General features: G+C 39.8%; 1 protein-coding gene across 1 annotated transcript in view; it reads left to right on the forward strand.

The window, feature by feature from the left end:
• Nucleotides 1-24256, forward strand: part of LOC136833478 (ubiquitin carboxyl-terminal hydrolase 9X-like) — a 525953-nt gene that overhangs the window by 208056 nt on the left and 293641 nt on the right. Inside the window, 3 exon segments of the mRNA XM_067095694.1 lie at nt 2850-3004; nt 3567-3736; nt 5001-5163. Coding sequence (XP_066951795.1) covers nt 2850-3004; nt 3567-3736; nt 5001-5163 — 488 coding nt within the window.

Genomic DNA, 24256 nt, shown 5'->3' on the forward strand with positions numbered 1-24256 from the left:
AATCATTGATGGTATGGCTGTCTTGAATATAAAATCAATATTAGCAGTGACATTAAGATGTGTGCAGACCTTAAATCAGTCTTCACAAGCTAAGTACATGTTGAAAGCTTTTGCATTTGGTGAAGTACGACGAGTATTTGATCAGTACAAAGAAGGATCATTAAAAGAGTGCACCAGAGACTAATGTATAAATGGAAAATCTGTTCGTTGTGCTGTGAAAGATTCTACAGCACTGGTAGGGGTTAAAATGAAAACCCTCTTGTCACATCATCAAACAAAAGCAGATTTGACTGCTTATTTGGCTGATTTCTGTACTAAAGCTTTAGCTGACCACAACAAGAGATATGTTGTTGTGTATGATACAAAATGTGCCTCCAATATACCAGAGTAATCTGATCGTTTGCGTACCCTTAACCAAGAAGCAGCTGATAATCTGGATGCAGGCAAAACATAATACTGATGTAGATCCTTTCACAGAACTTGTCGTTCTGTCACCTGATACAGATGTGTTTCTACTGTTGATTCACTTTTATTCTAAACTTTGTACCAACACAACATTTAGAACAGGCACTTCTGCAAACATTCGCGATATCAGTACAGTAAACCCCCCGTATTTGCAGTCTCATGATTCGCCGACTCACCTATTTGCAGATTTCTCTATGGAACACATACGCATTATTCACTGAAAATTCGCCCATTCGCGGTATTTCTCACTGAGAAATATTCACTAATTAATTTTCATGTCATTTTCATGACTAAATGCACTTTTTGTGATAAAACTATTAAAATACTCGGGTACACAGGTAGTGCTTGAGTTTTGATCATTCGATTTTGCAGCGGGGTGAGCAATTAATACTGATACGACAGTGTTTATAAAATAATTTTAAATTTCGCTCGGGCGCAGGCAACAGCTTACAATCAGGCATCAAGAGAGACCAAATTACAATAGACCAACTTCTTTTCCTCCATCTCTTTATACCATTTACTAGTTAAAAAAGAGAATGATAAAAGTATTGTTAGTAACATTATACTCTTGCGTAAATGTGTACAGTCATAAGCAACAGAATGGGAAACTGTTGTTCTGCTTATAACCAAATTGGATAACAACAGCCGTTTTGCATGTATTTCAACCATCGTACGGTAGTAAACAATTGCCTTAGTTATAGTACAAATAACGTTAAATAGAATAGGACTGATCTTGTTGTACATTATACCCTTATTCGGTATGGATAAAAGATTGGCAAGGAAATACACTGGTAAATTTAAGCTGCAAAATTGTAGCTGAAGCTGAGAAAACAATGTTCAAGCTGCTAATGACTATAACTTATTGTGCGTCAGCAACATGGATGAAACTCGACCACAATTAAAATTGGAGAGAAAGTATTGTACTCAAAACTGCTGGGCAGAAAGAAAACATATTACTACTATTTTTATGCCTATAAACAATAGATATGTAAAGCTTGTATTATGCTGAAATCAAGTGAAAATAGCAAATGGAATCTTGATTTTTTTTTTTTTTACACAAAACAAACATGCCTTTAAACGGCCAATGTCTTATATTAATGAAAAAATAGCTAAATAAATTTTACAATGAGATGTATTCAAGTTATATTTTGACTTAGAAACACTTCGTATAACGAAGAAGCAACAAAAGCGCCCTGAACTGAGTTAAATACAGCGAAATAAACTTACTGCCTAATCAATTTCCAAACCAAAACATTGATCGCTATGATCGCAATTTATAATACAAAAGCAACATAATATATACAATATTATTGGATACAGTGAATTAAAGCATAACATTTTAAATGATCCAGGGAAAAGATGCATATTCATAATGTTGATGTTTGTACAGTACGATTTCATGTGAATATAGAGTACAGTATAATGTAGGCTAGGCTACCGTATATGTATACAATATACCATAGTGTAGGCTAAGCTAATTCTTGTTTGTTATTCAATTTCTTTTTGTACTGAATTATCATAAGTCACTCTGCATGAACCTCCAGAATTAGCTGATATTAATAATTACTATACCATGTATGCATAGAGTATACTTTATAGTGAAGGCTAGGATACCATATATGTGTTCATGTGGTACTGAATACACTAGTGTAGGCTAGGCTATATTCGGGATACGGTTTTTCCAACAAACGATGGGGTTTTTGGAACCTAACCCCATCTTAAGTAGGATAATACCTGTATAAGCATTTTTAGTGTTTTTGTGTGTGTTTGAACTATCAAAATAGGCAGTTCTAAGTTTTTTTGGATTTTAGCTATGCACGTGGGGGGGGATTACGTGGTGGTTTACTGTATTCATAAAGTACATGAGGCACTTGGGCCTGATCACGCAGAAGCTACCATTGGTTGTCACGTTTTCACTGGTTGTGATCAGGTAGGCCATTTCTATGATAAGTCTAAAACGTCATGCTATCTCGTATTCTCTGATTATACTGTCAAAGATTTGCAAGTCTAAAAAGGCATGCTATCATGTATTCTCTGATTATACTGTCGGAGATTTGCAACCCTTCATCCTGCTTGGTTCATGCCTTGAGGAAGATTTCATTAATACAAGGTGGAACCCATACTGTATGTGCCTTTGAAGTTGTGTGTTATTCTAGTCGATGTAACTGGAAAGCCATATGCACAGAATGAGTTTATGGAGGATTATTGGGTTTGTATGATGAAACTTATTGTATGAACATTTTTTGTATGGCATTTCATATGAGGCATTCATTTTGCTGTTCTCAGTGACTAGCAAGTGTCTTGTTTGCTGTGCATGATTGTCCCAAAGGTGTATGAAATGAAACAAATACTTTTTGTCTATTTCTTTATTTTACTTGTTTCAGATCTGCTTTTTTGGTTGTATTGAAATTGGCAAAACTGGCATTTGTGACAGTTGGCTATGCCATTGTTGGTGTTGTAGCTGGAGCTGTTACCTCAACTGGGACCACAGCCACCAATACCAATAGTGGTGGAACGGATGGTAACTCATCTCCAGCAGGTATGTGTTACTGCATGCTTAAGATATTTTGTGTACATTAATAAAATTGTTTTCATTGTAAGTTTTGGGGACTGCCTGGCAAATCATTATTATCAATCTGTAAACCCTGCTAGTTTAGCTACATTATCATTGCTTTTTACTCATAATGACTTCATTAACTTTGTTGATTATTCTTACTGGAGAAAATGAGTAGGTTACTGGGAACTCATTTAAAAAAAAGGGAGAAAACCAACTGCTCACTAATTTTGCAAGGGTTTCAAATAGTGTGATAAGAATAGAGGATTATTAACTTTAGTAAAGACAAAACTACACAAGGTGTGTACTATGTAAATCCTTTGGCAAAAACCATTAGTAAGGAATGTTTACATTTGTGGCATATTTACCTTTAATTTTTTGTGACTATGCCTTTAGTAACCATGTGAAATATGGACCACAATTGCAAATGCATTTTACTCTTGAACCAATGGGAAGAGTTTCATTGACATAATGCGGTACCCATGGTTTGAAATAGTTTTTGAAAAGTGAAATTATTTTATTTAATTTTTCATTCTTTACCCTGCAGGCAGTACTGGTTTGGCAACATCTACTCACACTCAAGCCTTAGTTCTCCAAGAGGCCCTTCATCACATACCAAATCCTACTTCTGATTGTATGGTGCGGAACGTAGCCTCTCGTCTGGCTCAATCACTTCACGACCAGGTCACTATCACATCATGCCTCTGGGCTCACTTTGTAAGATCACAGGGATTTATGTATGTGTGGTGAATTGGTAAAACTAATTGTTATTAATTTTCACCAAGATTTAACACACTAACGACCAGTCATTTTTAGAAATTGGGTTAATAGGGCATGCGTAAAATCTTAATAAATGGGCAAACTTACACTATATTCTTCTGTCATATAACAGTTCCCAACTAAATTACTGTATGGGTATTAAGAGTGTTGGAGAGATAATCTGCTTGAGTATTTTTGTTTTGTGAGGTGTGACTATTGTGGTGTTAATGAAGTTTGGCCGTGATTATGATTGCGTTAATTTCTTTTGGCATATGGTATAACATCAACCTTAGTGATTCTGTATTTTTTTTCTAGGAATTTTCTGTGGTGCATATTAAGAGCTAAATGGTAAAATAATATTCCTTTTTATGCATTTGAACTGGTTAACTTACTATTTTTAATTATCTGCAAAATGCCAGTGCCATTAGCTAATTTTTTTTCTACTTTGAAAATTGAATACCATTTAGAGTTATTTTTACTTATTTACTTTGGTAAGACTATACAAGAGGACCATCAGAGCACCTTGGTTATCTTAAACATTTTTTATTTATTTTGTGATGTGTATGTGATACTTTTCATTATTATTGCAGCTCAATCAAGACCCACACTAACTCAGTGAAACAAAAGCATCTATTTAAATTTTGCTGTCTTTTGAGCTTTCCACAAGTAACAACTTTGGATTACTTTTCCCTTACCCTGCCCTATTTCCTTATGTTGCAAATCCCCAAAAAAAGACAAAGCCCAGTTTGTAAAACTAAGGTATAATGTTTTCGAGTGTGTGTTAATATTCAGATGTCAATTTTATGTATGAGTATATGAAGTGGAAGGTGGAACTTCACATAAGTAGATGTTAGTCTAGGATATCATTTCTTAGTCAAAATTCTGTACTGTGGAAAGAGCTTTATAAAATTGGCCAGTCCTCTGAGAACTTGAATAAATTAGGTCAGTGGGTGGGTGAATTAAATATAATAAAACAGATATGTTATAGAGACTTGTCAGTGCATGAATATAGTATTGATACATGAGAGAGTGATTGTCAGAATTGTACATTATATAATGTCAAGGGATATTTTAAAAGTGGGAATAGGTTTAGTTTGTCATACATGCTGTAGACTGAGGGTCTAGTAGTGAAGTAATTTCCCAATTGTTGACCAACAAGTAATAACACTATGATTCATTAACAAGTACCATATCTAATATACTTGTGTTTTCCCGTCAATAGGTAACAGGGGTTGTTCCAGATATGAGTGTAGTTCGTTCAATTCTCCAAATTACTTGGGCTTCAGCAGCTGGTCAAGTTCACCTACTTACTTCTTCCCTAGATGAAATTGAAAAGGCTGCAGAAAGACCACCAACAAAGCCACCAGATCCAGAAGACCTTCAGGGTAAGTATGAAATGTATATTAGTCAAGTAACATCCATCCAACTCCTAAGCACCATGTTGTGGATAGGTTTATAAGAAAGAGGCTATCTAATTGTAACTATTCCAATTGTCAAATTCATTTTGGTTAAAAAAAGATCAGGGTTACTTTCATAATTCTCACCTCATTCTTCCAGTATTGTCACCTTAGGACTGACCTCTTGATGAACTTTGCCTTATATAAGATTTGGAATAATTTTGGATATTTTAATTATAATAAAGGAGCATAAGAACACTGATCCATAGTTATTGTGTCAAGCATGGTTTGCCAAAACATTTATTCTGAAATTATTAATAAAAATTGGAGCAAGGTTAAGAAGTTGGACCAAAGAGTGAAGAAAGTAAAGCGAATAGAGGAAAAATAAAAGCAGACAGCGATACAGCCAAAGACCAAATCACTGTAGTAAAGGACTTAGTAAGTGGTAACCCCTTGTGGCGACTTTATCGTAATTGGGCCATAGAATTCAAAGAACTGACTTAGTTGACTCAGGCAAGATGTTGGCAAGCCTGGACTATTAGTGTTGAACCTGATCCTAAGACATTTTTGAGTGGTATGTATCTCATGGGGTATAAGGTAGCATTTTTCCCATTGTAGAATCCCTTTGGAAAGCTGTATAGTCCCTTTTGCAAAGAGTATTGTTGCAGATGCCTTGCAAAAATAAAAAATGATCCAGCGTCATTAAGCTATTATACATACAAAAGATGTCGGAAGTAATAAATCTTTACGATATATCCCTCTTTAATCCCTTGTGACAGTATTAAAAACAAAATTGGTTGAGAGAGATCTTGCTCTGAAACTGTACAGTCTCGGCTGATTGGGTGGTCGGTGAGGAAAAAAAAATTGAAAGGTAAATAAAAAATTTAAAAAATATATAATATTTACCACTATCTAATATTTTGTTGAGACTCCTTTGGCTTTTATGACAGGCTTGAGAAGCTGTGGGATGGAAATGGCAATTTTCTTTAGCAATTCTGGGTCAAGATTGTCCCAGATGTCCCATAGTGCAACCTTAAGCCTGGGGATGAAGGACACGTCACGGTTGCGTAACTGGGCTTTCATGATCCCCCACAAGTTCTCTATGGGGTTTAAGTTTGGGGAATTTGGCCAGTCTTTAAAATAATTGATGCCACAAAAATCCAGGTATTCCTTGGTTAGTTTTGCAGTATGGGCAGGGGCACCGTCTTGTTGTAAAAAGTCACTTTGGGTAACCTCAAAACATTCTTCCATATGATCAACAAGGAGTTCAAAATACTTTTCCTTGTTCACTGATTGATTCTTAGGCAGTTTATATGATAAGTTTTCCCGTACCATAGAATGAAAAACATCCCCATACTATCAAATACTGGGGGTGTTTTACAGTGTGCTCCACGAATTTGGCGTCATGTGGGTTACTGCCATCCCTCCTTTTAACCTTTCCCGACCTGTTGTGTGTCACACTAAATGTGGCTTCATCAGTCCACAAAACACTCCTCCATCTGTCCTCCTCCCACTCAGTCTGTCTCTTACAAAAAGCAACCCTATTCTTCCTTTGTCTAAGGGTCAGTAAGGGACAACGCCTGGCAGCAAGTTCACGAAATCCACGAGTCTGGCTAACACAGGTACGAATGGTTCTTTCACCCGCTTCCCCAAGTAAATCAGGATTTTCTTCCTTGAGGATACAGGCAGTGATCCTGGGATTATTATCAACCTCTCTCTTTATCAGTTTCTGTGTCCAAGGACTTATCTTAGATCGACAATAGGTGAGAGGCGCATGTGTAGGTAGTTCCTCTGAACCGCCATCTTTGAACTTTTTTACCCACTGCTGTACAGCTCGCTCACTAACGCCCACAACATAGGCTATATCCTTAGTTGCAGTTTCCACCTTATGCAGAGTGATTATATGACTTATTTTCTCACTTGACAAGAGCTTATTGCAGCTCATTTTAAGAAAAAAGCACTAACTAGGGGCTAAATAACAGCAAACTCACAAGTCCATGCAGACAAAAAAATTTGGTAAATAATCCACTATAATTGACCGGGAGCTACTGGGAACTTTTACCCCTCTCAGGGAGAGAGGAGTGGGTTGCCAGATGTCGCCTGACGGTGCCTACTCATTCTTCCAGTAATAATATCATGTTCAGAGGGAGGTTCGCATATTGGGGAAAATGGGTAGGCGCTGCCAACCCAATCAGCCGAGACTGTACATATATCTTCTTCACCTTTAGAGAAAAAGTTACTAATTAAATGGCCAAAGTAAGAAATGATTATAGAACCACAAGTTGACAGTGCTTGCAGAGGCCATCAGGTGTCTTCCACTTGTGTTCTAGTAGTCTGTTGTTCAGATGAAGAAGGTCCTATTAACTCTAGTAACTCTTGATCACAGGGCTTACCCTGGAAACCTCTCCCCAAGATGGTTGCACTATACTATGCTGCAGCCGCTCCATCATTTGTAATTCTAAATCCCCCATTTGCCTTCTCTTCAGGTCTTCTTCAGCTAACACTGAACTAGTCATAGAACTAGGCTGCTCTTCTTGCCAGTATCTGCCTTTTTTATTAGTGTGGTAGCATTCTGGCTCACAAGGTCAATGACTCAGGCTTGCAGCATTGCCATGTACCCACCCAAGATGGTGCTGATTTCATAGTTGTGCAGGTCTAACTTCCTGAGGCAGTTCACCAGTTTGTCCCCACAGATTCTTCATGTCATCATTGCCCAGAGGTCCTTATGGGACACAGTAGTTCCTCTGTGATAGGCTGAGTGTCTTGCTGTAATATGTCACCACATACGCCTTACCCTTCTGCTACGATAGGACTCCTACAATACCTTAATCACTAATGTCATAGTCCATGATGAATAGCTCATTGTAATCTGGCTACAGCGAGACTGGAGAGCTCACCAAAGCATGCTTGAGTTAATGGAAGGCTTTCAGTGTGTGCTGTCCACACAAACTTCTGTCTTTTCCCCCAACAACTTACGTAGAGGTCCAGTTATCAGTACAAAGTCCATGACAAAGCACTGGTAATAGTACACAAACTTAAGAAACTTCTTAGTTCTTTCATACAAGTTGGAGTCTGCCAGTTTTCTAGAGTTGCCACCTTTTCTGTATCATTATGGACCACACCCCTAAATGTCTTCCAGGTAGCACTTCTTGGGATTCAGCTTGAGGTGTGCTGCTCTGATCCTGTTGAATACCTCAAACAGCCTTTCTAATTCTTGGGCAAAAGTTTGCCCAAAACAGTGGTATTGTTGAGATAGAACAGAGCTGTTTACCAGGACAGGTCCTCCAGTACTTGATCTGTGAGGTGCTCAAAAGTAGCAAAGGCAGTACACCAGCTGAATGGCATCACTTTAACCCTTTGAGTGCATCAGTGTGCTTATACAATTTTTCCTGTCTGTAAAACTTCATGAAAGAATGAAAATGCTTCAATTGGCTTCATATGACTTTTGTAATGAGAAAAAACATCATATTTTCCATATCTAATGTGAATTTATTTTAAAATGTTATTAAAGCACTAAAAAAGCCTAGTTTATCAGAAAAATGATGAAGTCATTATTAGAAAAATTATGAAATCATGCCCAAAAACTGAAAAAAAAAAAAAAAATGTAAATGGGGCAATTTACATAATTCTTGACCTAGCATTTTTTGGAGAGGTAAATATAAAGAATTGGCATGCAGATTAATTTTGGAACCATACATGGACAAATAACTAAATCCAAAAATTATTTTTGACTTGGTAAAATAGGTACATTCTACATAAAAATATTTTGATATTTTTGCAGCGTTAGAGGAAAGACTGGAAAAGAATATGTAAAATAGCTTTTTTACAGTATAACTTTCATCATGTACACACCAGGTTTATGTAATGTACTTGCTTACCATATGGTATATTTCATTATAATGACTTACCAAAACACTGTAAAAGCTTTTATCTCTTAAAATTCGACACGTCCGAGATATAAAATTTCAAACTTTGTTTGGAACGCTGATATAATTGGCGGGAGACTCAACCCCACTGGATGCCGGTGGGGGTGGCGTGGAAGGCGACCTACCCACTATCCCAGGTCAGTTTTCAATCTCGGGTGTATTGTGAACACATCTCGCGCATCTGTCTATCTCAAACTGTTTGGTTTCCTGCATCTTGTTGCGTTTCTTTCTGGCGTATCTCCTTGGTGAAGTACTCAATATCCTGTTTATTAATCTAGCTAGCGTAGCTCTGTGAATTTGGTAGCTAAGTCGGATTCCAGTTTCTCTGGATCCAGAGTTTGTGCAGGGAATTTGTGCTCTTCCAAACTGGTCAAACTTAAGTACGACCGCCATTCTTTGTGTACGGCATGTAGGAGTCAGGAGTGTTCCCAGGAGAACACATGTAGTGAGTGTATGGAATGGAGTCAGGAGTTTTGGCAAACGTACAGTTCCCATCAGGTAAAGCTGGTTAAGGATAGGGATAGGAAAGCTTTTAAGCGTAAGGAAGCTAGGCTATCTTCTTCGCTGGTGGCATCGGCGTCATCTACTTTACCGGCTGTTCCTCCCTCCTCTCCTACCCCCTCCTCTGCCACTGCTCTTTCCCCCCCTTATATTCCCCCCTCTTCTTCACCAGCTTCCCAGTATGTTTTCCCTAAAGCCAAGCCCAGCCTCGAGGCTGATAAATCAGAATTCGTGCTTTTTAGAAATCAAATGGAAGCGCAAATGAACGGTTTCATGGAGTCGGTCTTAAGTTTAGTGCGTTCGCGCTATAGTCCGACCGTTAGCGCGGGTGATGACGTCAGTGTTAGTGATAACAATGTTGTTGTTCGTGATCGTGTTTCAGGCGAGTCTGCTCGTTTTTCTGACTCTTTTGAGCAAAGGCAGCTGTCCCGCTCGCCTTCTGAGGCTAGAAGACAGTCCGGCGCTGGCGAAAAGGTCAGAAATTCTTGCCCACGAGCAGGCTCGTCCTCTAAGGCACAGGAAAGCCTTACCCTGGTGGTGAAAGTAGTAAGCTTGACTCGTCTGCGGCGTCGAAAAGCTTCGGGGGAGCCGCAAAAGTGTTTCTCCATCAACGCGTCGATCTTCTCGCCATCGCCGACATCACAGGATCGTGTCCCCAGGATCTTCGTCAAGACAGTCGTCATCGAAGCAGCACTACCTAAGGTTAAGTTCGTCAGGGGAGAGTAGCAGCAGTTCATCTTCAGTCTCTTCATCTTCCAGCTCTTCAGGTCCTCCTCTCTCTTCAGATCCTGCCTTTAAAGAGGCAATCTTGGATAATACCTGGGGTTACTAAACTCTCTAAGGGACAGCCCCCTGTACCTGGTTACTCAGGGTGGGGTTCCGATCAAGAAGATACATTTCACACGCTCCTCCCAGGTCACCTAGGGCAGTCAAGATGCCTAGCCCTCTCCAGAGAGGTCGGCCTCAAGTGCCCGGCCCTCTTCCTCCCCCTCCTACACAGGAAGCGTCGGCTCCTTTGGCTTCATCCTCGCCTTCCCAGGAGTCTATTCTGCTGGAAGAGAAACTAGAAAAGGTGGTCTGCAGAGTCCTTGGTATTCCTGGGAGTCAAGAAGCTGTTCCTCCCCAAATCCTGGACGATCTGGGCACGGAACTGATTCTTTCTGGTGAAGAGGAAGGTCCAGTTGAATCAGTGCCTTCTTCTCGTTACGCTTCTCTACTCAGCTTTCTGCTGCAGTCATACCCTCAACATTTTCAACCGACAGCCCCCACCTCCCCGACCTCCACGTTGCGTCTGGGAAAACAATGCCCTACCACTACCCTTCCCAAATTAGTACTCTCCACCACCTCCAAGAAAGCATTAAAAGAAGTAGAGGCTTGGTTGGAAGCTAAGAGATCCTCGGGTAAATCGTCTTTTGCGTACCCTCCTTCAAAGCTGTCGAAAAGGAGGCAAAATTATTACAGCACAGGAACTTGTCCTTCACTGGGCTCTGCAATTTCAGCACAAGGGGACTTTGGCTCCCTTGTGGACACTTCAAGACGCATTTCCTTTGAGGCGGCCAAGACCTTCTTCTCTGCCCTGGATGTAGAACATTTTTCCAAGAACCTCTACAAGCTCCTAGAGATTGTCAGCTTTCTCGATTGGTCAATGGGAGCTATTTTTAAGCAGGTGGAGCAGGCTAATGTCGCAGAAGACGTCTTGGAGAGAATCACAGGATTCCTTTCCTGCACCGACATTGCTATCCATGATGCGGCAGGCGAACTTTCCTCCCTCTTCGCCATGGCCACTCTGAAGAAGAGGGAGACTTGGTGCTCTTTCTTATCTAAGGCTGTGACTTCTTCACAGAAGATGGCATTGATGTTCGCGCCTTTTGACAAGGAGGGCCTTTTCCCAGAAGCAGTAGTGAAAGACATCCTTTCAGCCATGGACAAGAGGGCGTCGTCACACATCCTGTCGATGTCTTCCAACAAACCGAGGCCTGCTCCCGCTCCTTCGACCAAGGTGGTATCTCCTCTTAACAGACATCCGTTTCGTAACTCCAGGCCCAAACCTTACTCAAGGTCCCGCTCCAACTCCAGGGGTCACAAGGTCGTCCTGCCAGTAAGTAGGAATCCTGTCCTCCATCCGCTGGTGGGGGCCAGACTCAGCCTCTTTTGGGAGGAATGGAGAGACAGAGGTGCAGGTCAGTGGGTGGTTCAAGTGCTCCAGCTAGGCTACCGCCTTCCATTCGCCCAACCTCCTCCTCTCTCCACTTCTCCCATTTCCTTGACAGCATACTCAGGAGGCTCAGTCAAGTTTTTGGCCCTAGAGACAGAGGTCCAGTCTCTCTTAGGGAAAACGGTCATCGAAGAAGCACAGGACGTGTCAACCCCAGGTTTCTACAACCGCCTGTTTGTAGTCCCCAAGTCATCAGGGGGTTGGAGGCCAGTTCTCAACGTAAGCACCCTCAATATGTACTTAGTGAAAACCAAGTTTTCCATGGAAACGAACCGCTCCGTCCTTCAGGCTCTAACTCGAGGGGATTGGATGGTGACCTTCGACATGGAAGATGCCTATTTCCACATTCCAGTACATCAAGACTCCAGGAGGTATCTTCGGTTTGTTTTCAAGGACAGAGTTTACCAGTTCAGGGCCCTCTGCTCTGCGACAGCCCAGGTGTTCACTAACTTCAGGGATTGGATGGTGACCTGACATGGAAGATGCCTATTTCGTACAGCAAGACTCCAGGAGGTATCTTCGGTTTGTTTTCAAGGACAGTGTTCAGGGCCAGGCTTCTGTCGCAGCCCGATTCTCGCCCGAGGTCATTGGCTTCACCTGGAGGGAGTTCGGATCTCCTTGTACCTCGACGACTGGCTACTCCGTTCATCATCAAGGGACCGTTGCATGGAGGACCTTCACAGAACCCTAAGGTTAGCTCGGGACTTAGGGATTCTGATAAACACGGAAAAGTCGAGCTTAATTCCTTTGCAGAGGACTCTTTATTTGGGGATGACTCTGGACAGTCTAGCTTTTCGGGCTTTTCTGTCCCCCAAAAGGGTTGCCTCCTGCCTTCAGACGGTGGAGAAGTTCCTCCTCTTGGACAGTTGCTCCGCCCGGCAGTGGATGGCTCTCCTGGGAACTCTGTCGTCAGTGGAGCAATTCGTCAAGTTAGGCCGTCTGCACATGAGACCCTTGCAGTTTTTCCTGAGGGACTCTTGGGACAGAAGGACTCAAATGGACTCCACAGTCTTCAACATTACCCCCGACGTCAAGAGGCATCTTCTCTGGTGGAAATCACCGGAAAGGCTTTCGGAGAGCCTAGATCTTCTCCCAAGACAACCATCTCTACAGATGTTCTCAGACGCGTCAAATGTTGGGTGGGGAGTACATCTAGGCAACTTCAGACGTCAGGAGTTTGGTCAAATGAACAGAAGAAGCTCCACATCAATATCAAGGAACTGTTGGCCATTCACCTCGCTCTCCAGGACTTTTCGACCCATATCTCAGGCCAAGCAGTCGCTGTTCACGCCGACAACTCGACGGCTCTTGCTTACATTCGGAAACAGGGAGGTACCCATTCCTTCTCCCTGTTCAAAATGGCGAGAGACCTTCTGTGGGCGGACAGCAACAGAGTGGTCCTGTTCCCTCGGTTTGTGCAAGGAAAGCTGAACGTTCTGGCTGACCAACTCGGCCGTCGGAACCAGACTCTCCCTAGGGAGTGGACCCTGCACCCACAAGTGTGCCTAGATCTGTGGAATTTGTGGGGCACGCCCATAATAGATCTCTTCGCTACCTCCAAGAACCATCGTCTCCCAGTGTTCTGCTCACCAGTTCCGGACCCACTGACTCACTTGGTGGACGCCATGCTCCTAGACTGGACGAACCTGTTTGCCTATGCCTTTCCTCCTTTCGGGCTCATCAGGCAAGTGATAAACAAAGTGAAGTTCCATCAGAGTGTCGAACTAATTCTCGTTGTCCCGTTCTAGCCAAGGAAGGAGTGGTTCCCGGACCTGCTAGATCTCCTGATAGACTTCCCAAGGCTTCTTCCTCAAAGGGAAGTCGCTTCTCAGACAACCCCACCTAATGAAGTTCCACCAGGGATTGTCCACTCTCGCTCTGACAGGCTTCAGACTGTCAGGAAGCTCATCAGAGCGCGAGGTTTTTCAAGCAAGGCTGCAGAGGCTATTGCAAGGTGCAGAAGGGACTCCTCTAGCAAATTATACCAGTCCAAGTGGACAGTCTTCAGGAATTGGTGTAGAAAAAATAGCATCTCCTCTTCTTCAACGTCTATAACTCAACTTGCCGATTTTTTCATTTACTTAAGGGATTCAAGAAAACTGATGCCATCAACCATCAAGGGTTACAGAGCCATGCTGTCCTCCGTCTTCTACCATAGGGGGTTAGACCTGTCAAATAACTGAGACTTGTCAGACCTCCTCAAGTCCTTAGACACAACTAAGACCCCAAAACCTTCCCTTTCCTGGAATTTAGATGTAGTTTTGAGGTGGTTGATGTCTCCAAGGTACGAACCTTTACAAGATTTTTCTCTTAGAGACCTCACTAAGAAATCCCTTTATCTGGTTACCTTAGCAACGGCAAAGAGGGTTAGTGAAATACAGACCATTGACAAGGAAGTGGGTTTTTCACAAGGTAATGCTGTTTGTTCTTTCACCTTGAATTTTCTGGCCAAGAACGAGTCTCCTTCCAACCCGTGGCCTCAGTCCTTTACCATTCAGAACCTCTCCGAAGTGGCTGGCCCTCAAGAATTGGAGGCTTCTTTGTGCCCCGCCAGAGTTATCAACGCTTACTTAGCCAGAACGGCCAACATTAGAGGAGGTTCCTCTAACCTTTGGTGTTCAGTGAAAGACCCAACCAGACCTTTATCCAAGAATGCCCTTGCTTTCTTCGTCAAGGAACTTAATTTAGAGGCACACAGACACGCGCTAAGAGGATGCAAGTCAAGTCCACATTCACGAAGTGCGCTCAATAGCAACTTCAGTGGCTTTCCGTCATAATAAATCACTTTCGCAGATCAACACAGAACACCTTCTGGAGGACGAAATCAGTGTTTGCGTCTCACTACCTTAGGAAGGTCGGTTGAGTATCAGGACCTGTTTGCGTTAGGTCCCGTATCTGTAGCTGGCTTGGTTTTAGGGAAACACACTGGGGGTAGGTTCTTTATCTTACCTTCCCCTTGTGGTTTTATGGTTTGAGTTAAAGGGAAGCTGGTTTCACCTGGGAGTACCCTCCATTGCCCTTTGAGGGTTTAGGAAGGGGATGTATTTAGCTGGTTTTTTAGGTTAGGCGAGGCCCATTTTCAGTCTGGTTGCTTTCCAATTGCTCAGGGCAAGAGCAAAGGAGAGTCCCCTTGTCTTAGTCAGCGGTGATGACCACTTGGGTGGTTATGGAGCAGAGAAGCAGTGCTTATTTGCTGCAGGTGATAACCAGAAATCCATTCCATCTGGTAAGGTAATGTACCTTTTTGTTGGTAGGGATTCCACAGTATGCCCATGTTTAGAGTTTGTCCTTTTTATAATGTAACCTTTGGATAACTGATGGTTTCCCTGCCCTTCCACCTTAAATAAGTGAATCAGCTTTACAGGGTTTGGTAAGCTGTTAAAGCTCAGTTTTTATGATAAAATGATGTTTCATTATACTTACCAAAATACTTTAAAACACTGTGACTTAAAGGTTCCTCCTGGGGGAGTTAAAGGGTTTCTGGGGTTGAAACTGACCTGGGATAGTGGGTAGGTTGCCTTCCACGCCACCCCCACCGGCATCTGGTGGGGTGGTCTCCATTTATATCAGCTTCAAACAAAGTTTGAAATTTTATATCTCGAGAAGGGGGATGTTTTAAAAGCTAGTTTTTGGTAGGTTAATGAAACATCATTTTATCATAAAATGTCATTTTGAGGCCCATTTTGTGGCTTCTTAAGGATCAATCTTTTAAAAATTCTTTGCTGAAAAAATGCTCAGGGCAAGAGGGTTCAAGAATGAGTCCCCCTTTATCTTAGTCAGTTATGGCCTAAAATGTAACTATATACCCATAAAACACCAGTAGCACAAATGATTTATGGAGCAGATATATATTACTGCTTCCTTTGAAATGAAGTGTATAATGTTATAATATCCAATGCCCTGCAGTTATTGGAGCTTCAACCATGACGGCAGTACCTCCTTCCAAAAAGCCCATCTACCAGGACTGAACTGTATTTTCTACCTTTTTTGTTTTTAGGGAAAAGGTCATAGGATTCCCATGTTTAGAATTTGTCCAGGCTTTTTCATAAATTAGTGCCAACCTGGAGCGCGACGGAGAGAGAGAGAGCTGGATAACTGATACCTCATTCCCTGACCAGAGACCAACTTCCACCTTAAAAAGGGCAAAGATATTTTTAGAAAAAGAAAGCAGTAGCTCAGCTGATATTATAGTGGTTTGGTCATAACAAGTGAAGCAAGACTTGATAATGAAAATGACATTTTGAATGATAAAATGATGTTTCATGGATAGACACTAATAAAAAGTGTAGGCAACAAAACACTGTGACTTAAGATCAGACAGCCTCCTCCTCCCTCTTAGGGGACATTAATCAATTAATTTCTTATTTATAATCATTTTGCATTAATATGCCGAAAAATAAAAATTAAACTGACCTAATTGATAGTGGGTAGGTTGCCTTTTATGTAACCCCCACTTTGCATCTGGTTCTCAAAACATAAGTTTTTGCCTTTAAAATGCATCTCCTCCCTTAGTATTGACCAATCTAAATGAAATTTTAAATATAACATGGGGAAACATGTTCAAAACAAAGTTTGAAATTTTTGATTTCTGATTTTTGGCTTTTTTTTTCTGTAATTTTTCCGGGAAAATTTCATTAAAAAAATTCATATCTCGAGATAAAAAATCAAAAATCCCCGCTTTTACAGTGTTTTTATATTGGTTCAAATATAAAAACAAACATCATTTTATCATTGTCATTTTTTTCCCAGAAGTTCCACCAAATAACATACACAACCTGTATAAAAAGTCGGAAACCGGCTTCTTAAGACAAGTTTCACAATGAAATTTTGTTTGTCTTTTGCACTGCCCTTCTTCTTCAAGCAATAGCTGCTACTTACACTACAAACTAATAGCTGCTACTTACACTACAAACAAAGCAGTGAGGCTAGCAATTTTTGTCTGTAAATTGAGCAATGAAATGCCTGCCTTTGAGTCTGTTTGATAAGTAATTCCAGTCTCATCTTACCAGTCAGTGGCCTTTTTGAATGTCCTTCCAACAACTCATGTACTGCCTGTTCCATAATTTCCTCTATTCTTGGTTGGTACTAGGATTTTGGATGTAAGTTATTTTTGCATCTACCAAGGCCACCTGTATAACAAAACAACATATAGCCTGGTACCATTTCATATGCCTTTGGCTAAAATTTTGTGTTGCACTTAGTGATCAATCCTTTCAACCCCTCCATTATATTTAATATAATAAGATTGAACAGATGGTTTATGTACAATTCTATCAGCCTTTTTTTTATTATATTATTACCCCTGTCACATTTTGATCACCAATAATGGACATGTTCACTTTGCCAGTGTCCTGCCAAGTTTTAATATATGCTAGTGTTCATTTTTTGATTAGACATGGACATACAATGAAAATACAAGGAAAAAAAAACACTTAACTAGATAATAAGTGCAAAAACACTTATACTATTAGGAGTTATATGATTACTTGGTTACCATTGATGATCAGTAACTGTTGTCCAAAGCTTTCCAAGCTAAAAACCACCCTAACCTGCACAACCCAAATACATGATTGTGTGATTGATTAAAAAAAATAAACAATCATTAGCCTAGATAATAATGAAAGAATAAACTAGAAAACTAAAGTAACCAAACTGCTGTGTAAGTGAAACATAAACAAAACAATCATAAGCCTACATTGATTTTATATTGTTTTGGTTTTCATTAAATCAGTCAGTACCCACTGTTCATTTTCCAGACAAAATCCCAGAATCAATCAGTGTCCATTTTTCATTTTCCAAATAAAATGCCTGAAGCCTAGCCTGCTAACAACATAGGTATTTGTGGCCAGCCTAGGCTGTCTCCCTCCTCTCTCTCTCTCTCTCTCTTTCTTTCTCTCTATATTTATATATATATATGTATATATCTAACGTTATATATAAAACATATTTATATGTAGATTAGTAATTCATATGTAAATTTGGGTACGACTGTGGTTGCTTAAAACGCTAGATATTAAATGGCCGGTTAAAGGGTCCAACAATAACACTGAGATTGATGCCATTATATCTGCTTCATTTTACTATTACGCGTGCTTGTAGTAACTTTGAAGCATCATTTTATAACCAACAATTATTCATATCACAATTATAATGCATTAATATGGAAAACGATTGAAAATAAATAAGCAAAATACAAGAAGTATCTTGGTCAGCTTAGGTATCTTTGTTGTTATTGTTTTGTGAGTCGATTCAGACTCTTATGCCTTCCTTCTTTAACTGCTGTAAGCAATGTATTGAACAAATTTTGATTATGAGGATTGCACATGTCTCAGAGGGAATGATTTTCAGAGTTTCAAGATCTCCTGGTAGGTGTCTTGTACTCTTTTTTGTTACGGAGAAATTGACCCCAACCAAATTCCATGCGGTTCCACAAACTTCCTATTCCACACTTAACAGCTTGGAGATGTTCAGCCGTCTCTCCCCAGTAGGGGGATTTTCATCAGTAACAAATTCTATCCATAAGTTGAAAACACCCGTGCCGTAGAGGAATTTTCAGCACCTGTACCCCTGTAGACATCAAAGTTTCTCCACTTTCTTAGATAAAGTAAGAGTTTTTCGCTGTCTAATTTCAAGGTTATTGTTCCGTGCTTTCCTTGGTATTATGTCACGTGCAGTTGGATCTGGCTAGTGTTGAGATTGAAGCTGCTACAACTCAGTACCTGTTTCTCTCTCTCTGGAATTTAGATGCAGTTCTAAAATTTTATCTGCAGATCCTTTTGAGCCTGTGGAATGAGTTCCATTAAAGTATTTACTATGTCGGCAGTTAAAAGATTTAGTAAATACCAAGCACCTCCTTAAAGCTGTTGTAAAGGGAATGCTATTTTATCTTTTTTGCCTTAGAGCTAAGAATAATGTTAAGGCCAAGTTTATCCAAAAACTAAGAATTCAAATTTAAACTCTTTTGGGGGTTGGAGAAGAGGAAACATTTCTCTGTCCTGTTAGAGCAATTAAAATATACCTAGATAGGTTAACCCCGGAAGAGGCAAAGTGAACCATTTGTTTTGTGGTTTAAGAAAACCTAGAATCTCTCTGTCAGAGGATAAGCCTGGAAGAGGCAAAGTTTGTTTTGTGGTTATAGAAAACCTAAAATGTGTTCGTCAAAGGTTAAGCTTGGAATAGGCAAATTTAGCTTTTTGCTTTTGTGGTTATAGAAAACTTAGAATGTCGTTGTCAAAGATAAGGCCTAGAAATAGGCAAATTTAACCTTTTGTTTGTGTGGTTTTAGAAAACCTAGAATGTTGTTGTCAAAGGTTCAGCCTGGAAGTGTCCAAGTTAACCTTTTGTTTTGTGGTTTCAGAAACAGGAACATCTTGATCAAAGACCACAAGGTTCTCTGTGATGTATGTGATTAGGCTAGTGCATGAGACCTAGCTCCATACGTTTTACCTTTATTAAAGGTAAACATTCATAAGTGAGAGCAGTTGCAATTCATTTAGTCTGTTGACAGTTTGTTGCAACTTCATTTAGTTTGTTGACAGTTTGTTGCAACTTCATTTTGGTTGTTGACAGTTTGTTGCTTGAGGATACGATTAATGCAGCACAGTAGAAGTTCAGTTAGGTTTTTGCAGCTCACTACCTTAAGTGTGCAGAACTGGGTCTGAAAATGGCAAAGCCCTTAGTACACTACTAGTAGCAGGTAAAGTCTTTTCCTGCACTGAAGAAAGAGCAATTTTTTAATCTCCTTGTTTCAAATCCTGGGTTTTGGTATTTAGGGGAGCATGAAGGTACATATGTTGTACAGTGGTTCCTCGGCATATGAATGATTCGTTATTCTTGTTTTTGTTATACGAAGTAAAATTCTTGAAAAATGTCTCCATGCACAAGCTAAAAATTAGATTTACGATTTGTTTGGTGGAAAATGGTGCACGGCCGGCCGGGATTGAGAGAGGAGAGATGGGATCACCTCAAGGAAACCAAAATAGTGGCAGTAGGCAATGGTTGATGATAAAATTGATTTTATTCACATTTTGCAAGGATAATAAAAGGAATCGATAGTGTGTGTGTGTCTGATTGTGTGTGTGGAGATGTTAGAGAGAGAGAGAGAGAGAGTAATCATCATCTGGCAGATGTGAAAACAGTCCCTCACATGTATGACTCAGTGAGTGCAAGGAGGAGATTAATTATGGCACAACACATCAGCTTACTGTTGGCAAACGGCAGAATTTAAAATTATATTCCAATAAACATGAGGATTTTGCAAACAAATAAGTAAAGAATGCAAATAAGTAAAGGAGAGAGAGATCGAATAACTTTTCACAAGGAAGATGTTTAAACAAACAATCCAAGGCACGCAGAAGCTAAACATGGCACCAGTGTTTTTCATGATGTGGGGATGAGTGAGTTTTACAGTGCTAAAAAATCATAAAAAGCAGTTGTTACTCGATAGATATTTTACCATGAAAAAAAGAATGATCTTGGCGAATTGAGTGTGCAAAATGTAGTTAAAGAGAAAAATCATCTGAGCCCGGCCCCAGCTGGGAAGTCAGTGGGAAGCGAACCCCTGTCTCCCACCCAATAACCCACCACCATCCCTTTCCTCTCCTCTCTATTGCATTCGATTGTTTTTATATATCATTGTTAAATTTATTGTGAAATTACCTTCTTTTATTTTTCTGATGTGAATTGTTGCTGCTTTTATGTGCATACAATAATGTTTTTACTGTCTCTGCTGCTCCTCTCCTCAACAGTATAAAGGCTCCCTCCCTCTATCTCAAGTCAGGTGTGCGTCACCATGGTGACATGATTTTGTTCATCTTTTATGTTATATTTTATTGTGAAATGCTATATTCATTTATTTATTTTGTTGAATATGGTTATCGCTAAACTATATATTGTGCTTGCGCTGAAAATAATTTTATTAAAGTGGGTACAAAGGATGGATATGGGGAAAATTCTTGAGTGTGGAACGAATTAATTGAATTCCCATAATTCCGTATGGGAATGTTCCGGTCAGTATATGAACACTTTGATATACAAATTGGAATCTGGAACGCATTAAATTCATATAACAAGGACCCGCTATATAGGAGTATAGTACCTGTATGTCATAAAGGTATTTAGTTGACTGTCATTTTATAGGGTTTGTGGCAGGGGTCCCTTTATGCTGCTTCTGTTTCATTCTTGCTGAATTGAAAAGCTGTCTCTGCAAGACTGCTCTTTGCTGCACACATATGACAGCCTTGCTCCCTGAATTGAATCCAACTTCTGGCAGCAGTTACATCCGGAAAGGATTCCCTGTCAAGTAAGAATGTTTTGGGTTTCATGCAAGAAACCTTTAGCTCGATTGGCAGAGCAGATTTTGTCTAGCTGCACTACCCACCATCCTCTTCTCAATCTTTGAGTCAGCTATCCTTAGCAGTGGGTAAGATTTGTCCCACATAATATATATTTTCATAAAATTAATTATTTGGATACTTACCTGCTGTTAAGTAGACCCCACCCAGCCTCCCCACAACTTAGTGGGCTGTCAAGGAGAATTCTGACAAGAGCTAAAACATTCAAAGCACACTTGCGAAGGACAGGTGTACTAGTTATCCGGGCAGCCATTCAATCTTTGTTTGAATAACAGTGTAGATGTTGATAACATTATGGGATATCTAAAAGATGCTATGATTTTCAGTGAAATATATAACTATATTTATACAGTTATTTATTGTGTATTTTCTGATAAGGAAAAACCTTTAAGCTCCTTGATGCCTTTAGGACAGTTGAATTAAAGTCACTGTGCTCTTTTTGCACGAGTCCTATCAGGTCTAGGTTTTCATTTATCCCCTTTCTCATGATTTACTAGATCTTCTTACATTTCATATTGCTATATCCGTATCTATTGCTTTTGTGACCAATTGTTTCATCTTTCTTATCACATATACAAACCACCTCAGTCTCCAAGATGAGTTAGTTCTCTCTTTTTTTTTTTTTTCTTTTTCAAACATTCTCTCACCAAATCTTTGCATCAATTCCTCACTTGTAATACATTCTTCCCACCATATTCCAACTGTGAATCTTGGCACTCTGTGGCTACACTTTTTCAAAAATTTGTTTCCTCGTCAAGGCTTATGTTACTTCCATGTGTACCCATTATACTAATGGGACATTTTTATGTATTAGTAGTCAAGCCATCTCTCAATTTCAGCCATGCTTTGACTGTCCTCCTCCCGCTCTTTCTTTTCATAGTCCAGTGCATGGCCCCCCCCCAAAAAAAAAAAAGTTGTTCTATAAGACCTCTCCATCTATGACTGCAGGATTTTCAACTTCCCCGCTGTTTTTATTTGCTCTCATATTAAATTTTTGACATCGAAAAGCTCTTACTCCTTGTATATTTCGTAATCTTGAACCATTGTTGTTTTTCTCTTGCTTCCTTTCCAGGTCACCTGCATAAAGCAGCTCCTAGGCATCCCTTTTCTGCAGTTTGTAGCTTGCTTTCTTTACTATGGTGAACAGCAAAGGGCTCAGTGCTGCTCAGTCCTAGATGGATGCCAACATTGATCTTAAATTCTTCTGAAAAAACATCCCACTGCCTTCACTCTAGCTCTAGTGTTAAGGTAGAATAACTTGACATGCTTGCTGAGTTTTTCTGGGACCTTCTGCCTTCATTTTCCCAGAAATACCTTTCTGAAGCACAGAAAGTAAAATTGAATTATAATAGCAGAAAATCAGTAAAATAGAAGAATAAAGCAGGAATAGCGTAAATAATGTGTTGAGGAGATTGCAGTCAGTTCCACAGACTCCAGAAAATCAACTCTATGCCATGAATTTAGGAATGGGTTGTGGTGCAAGAACTTAAACAAGCTCACCTTCACCACCAAATGTTGGAAAGTAAGTGAAAAATAAGGAGAGTGAAAGGCCACAATAACCAAGATATGAAAGCTGCGTATTGTAACAACACACACGAGTGTTGAGTTTATGCAGGAATAAGTTTATCGAAAAGAGCATATTGAATTAGGGAAAACTATGGTTTGGCATTAAAACAAATTGATATTAAAACCCATTAATCATAAAACAGCCCTAGACTGTATGGAGAAAAGTTAAGTTTTATTGCAATAGTTGAGATCCACTGTGAAAACACAACTTTTTTATTATTATTATAGATAGGCATCGACTTACAACATGTCCCCCGTAACTGCCGGGTTTAGGGACCACAACCACCCGCATTGAGTGGATATCTGCGTTAAGTTGGTATCCCCCTCTAAAAATGCTTATAACTGGCTATTTTAACCCTTTAACGCCAACTGGACGTATTTTACGTCGACAAAAGTTGTCTGTCGGGTGCCGAGTGGACGTAAAATACGTCGACTACAAAAAGTTTTTTTTAAGTATTTGCGGAAAAATACTTATAGGCCTCGTTTGCGTAAAAATTTTAAATCGCGCCTTGAGGATGCTGGGAGTTCACGGATCACGCTGTTGTTTTGTTTACAAAAGCGTGACCCAGCTGCGCATGCTAAATTTCTTTCTTATCCCAAAGAAAGCATCAGCTAACTCTGCTGAAAATCTCAGAAATTCTTCAGTCACTTTGTCGTAATTTTTGCACCGTTTTCTATTAGCCTTTACACAAAGTTTTATATATGAAAATGTGTGCAATTTCATGTAGAATACAACAAAAAATAACTCTTGGTTGTAGCTTTTATCAGTTTTGACATATTTTCATATAAATCACGACAAGTGCCAAAATTTCAACCTTCTGTGGACTTTGACTCGACCGAAATGGTCGAAAAATGCAATTGTAAGCTAAAACTCTTACATTGTAGTAATATTCAATCATTTACCTTCATTTTGCAACAAACGGAAAGTCTCTAGCTTAATATTTTGATTTATGGTGAATTTTTGATAAAAACTTTTTCCTTACGTCAGCGCTCGCTAACTCTGCTGAAAATCTCAGAAATTCTTTAGTCACTTTGTCGTAATTTTTGCACTGTTTTGTATTAGCCGTTACATAAATTTTTATATATGAAAATGTGTGCAATTTCATGTAAAATACAACAAAAAATAACTCATGGTTGTAGCTTTTATCAATTTTGACATTGTCATATAAATCACAGTAAGTGCCAAAATTTCAACCTTCGGTCAACTTTGACTTGACTGAAATGGTCGAAAAATGCAATTGTAAGCTAAAACTCTTACATTGTAGTAATATTCAATTATATACCTTCATTTTGCAACAAACGAGAAGTCTCTAGCACAATATTTCGATTCATGGTGAATTTTTGAAAAAAACTTTTTCCTTACGTCCGTGCTAACTCTGCTGAAAATCTTGTAAGAGCCTGACGTCATCTCTTCCAAACACGTGTGTGTTCGTGTGTTCGTCATCCATCGGAGTGGACAAGACAACAAGAGCATCTCGTTTTCTTTCTCTAAAGGAACGCGATTTCAACCATACAATATT

This window comes from Macrobrachium rosenbergii, chromosome 51 (assembly GCF_040412425.1).
Source record: "Macrobrachium rosenbergii isolate ZJJX-2024 chromosome 51, ASM4041242v1, whole genome shotgun sequence".
Lineage (NCBI taxonomy): Eukaryota > Metazoa > Arthropoda > Malacostraca > Decapoda > Palaemonidae > Macrobrachium > Macrobrachium rosenbergii.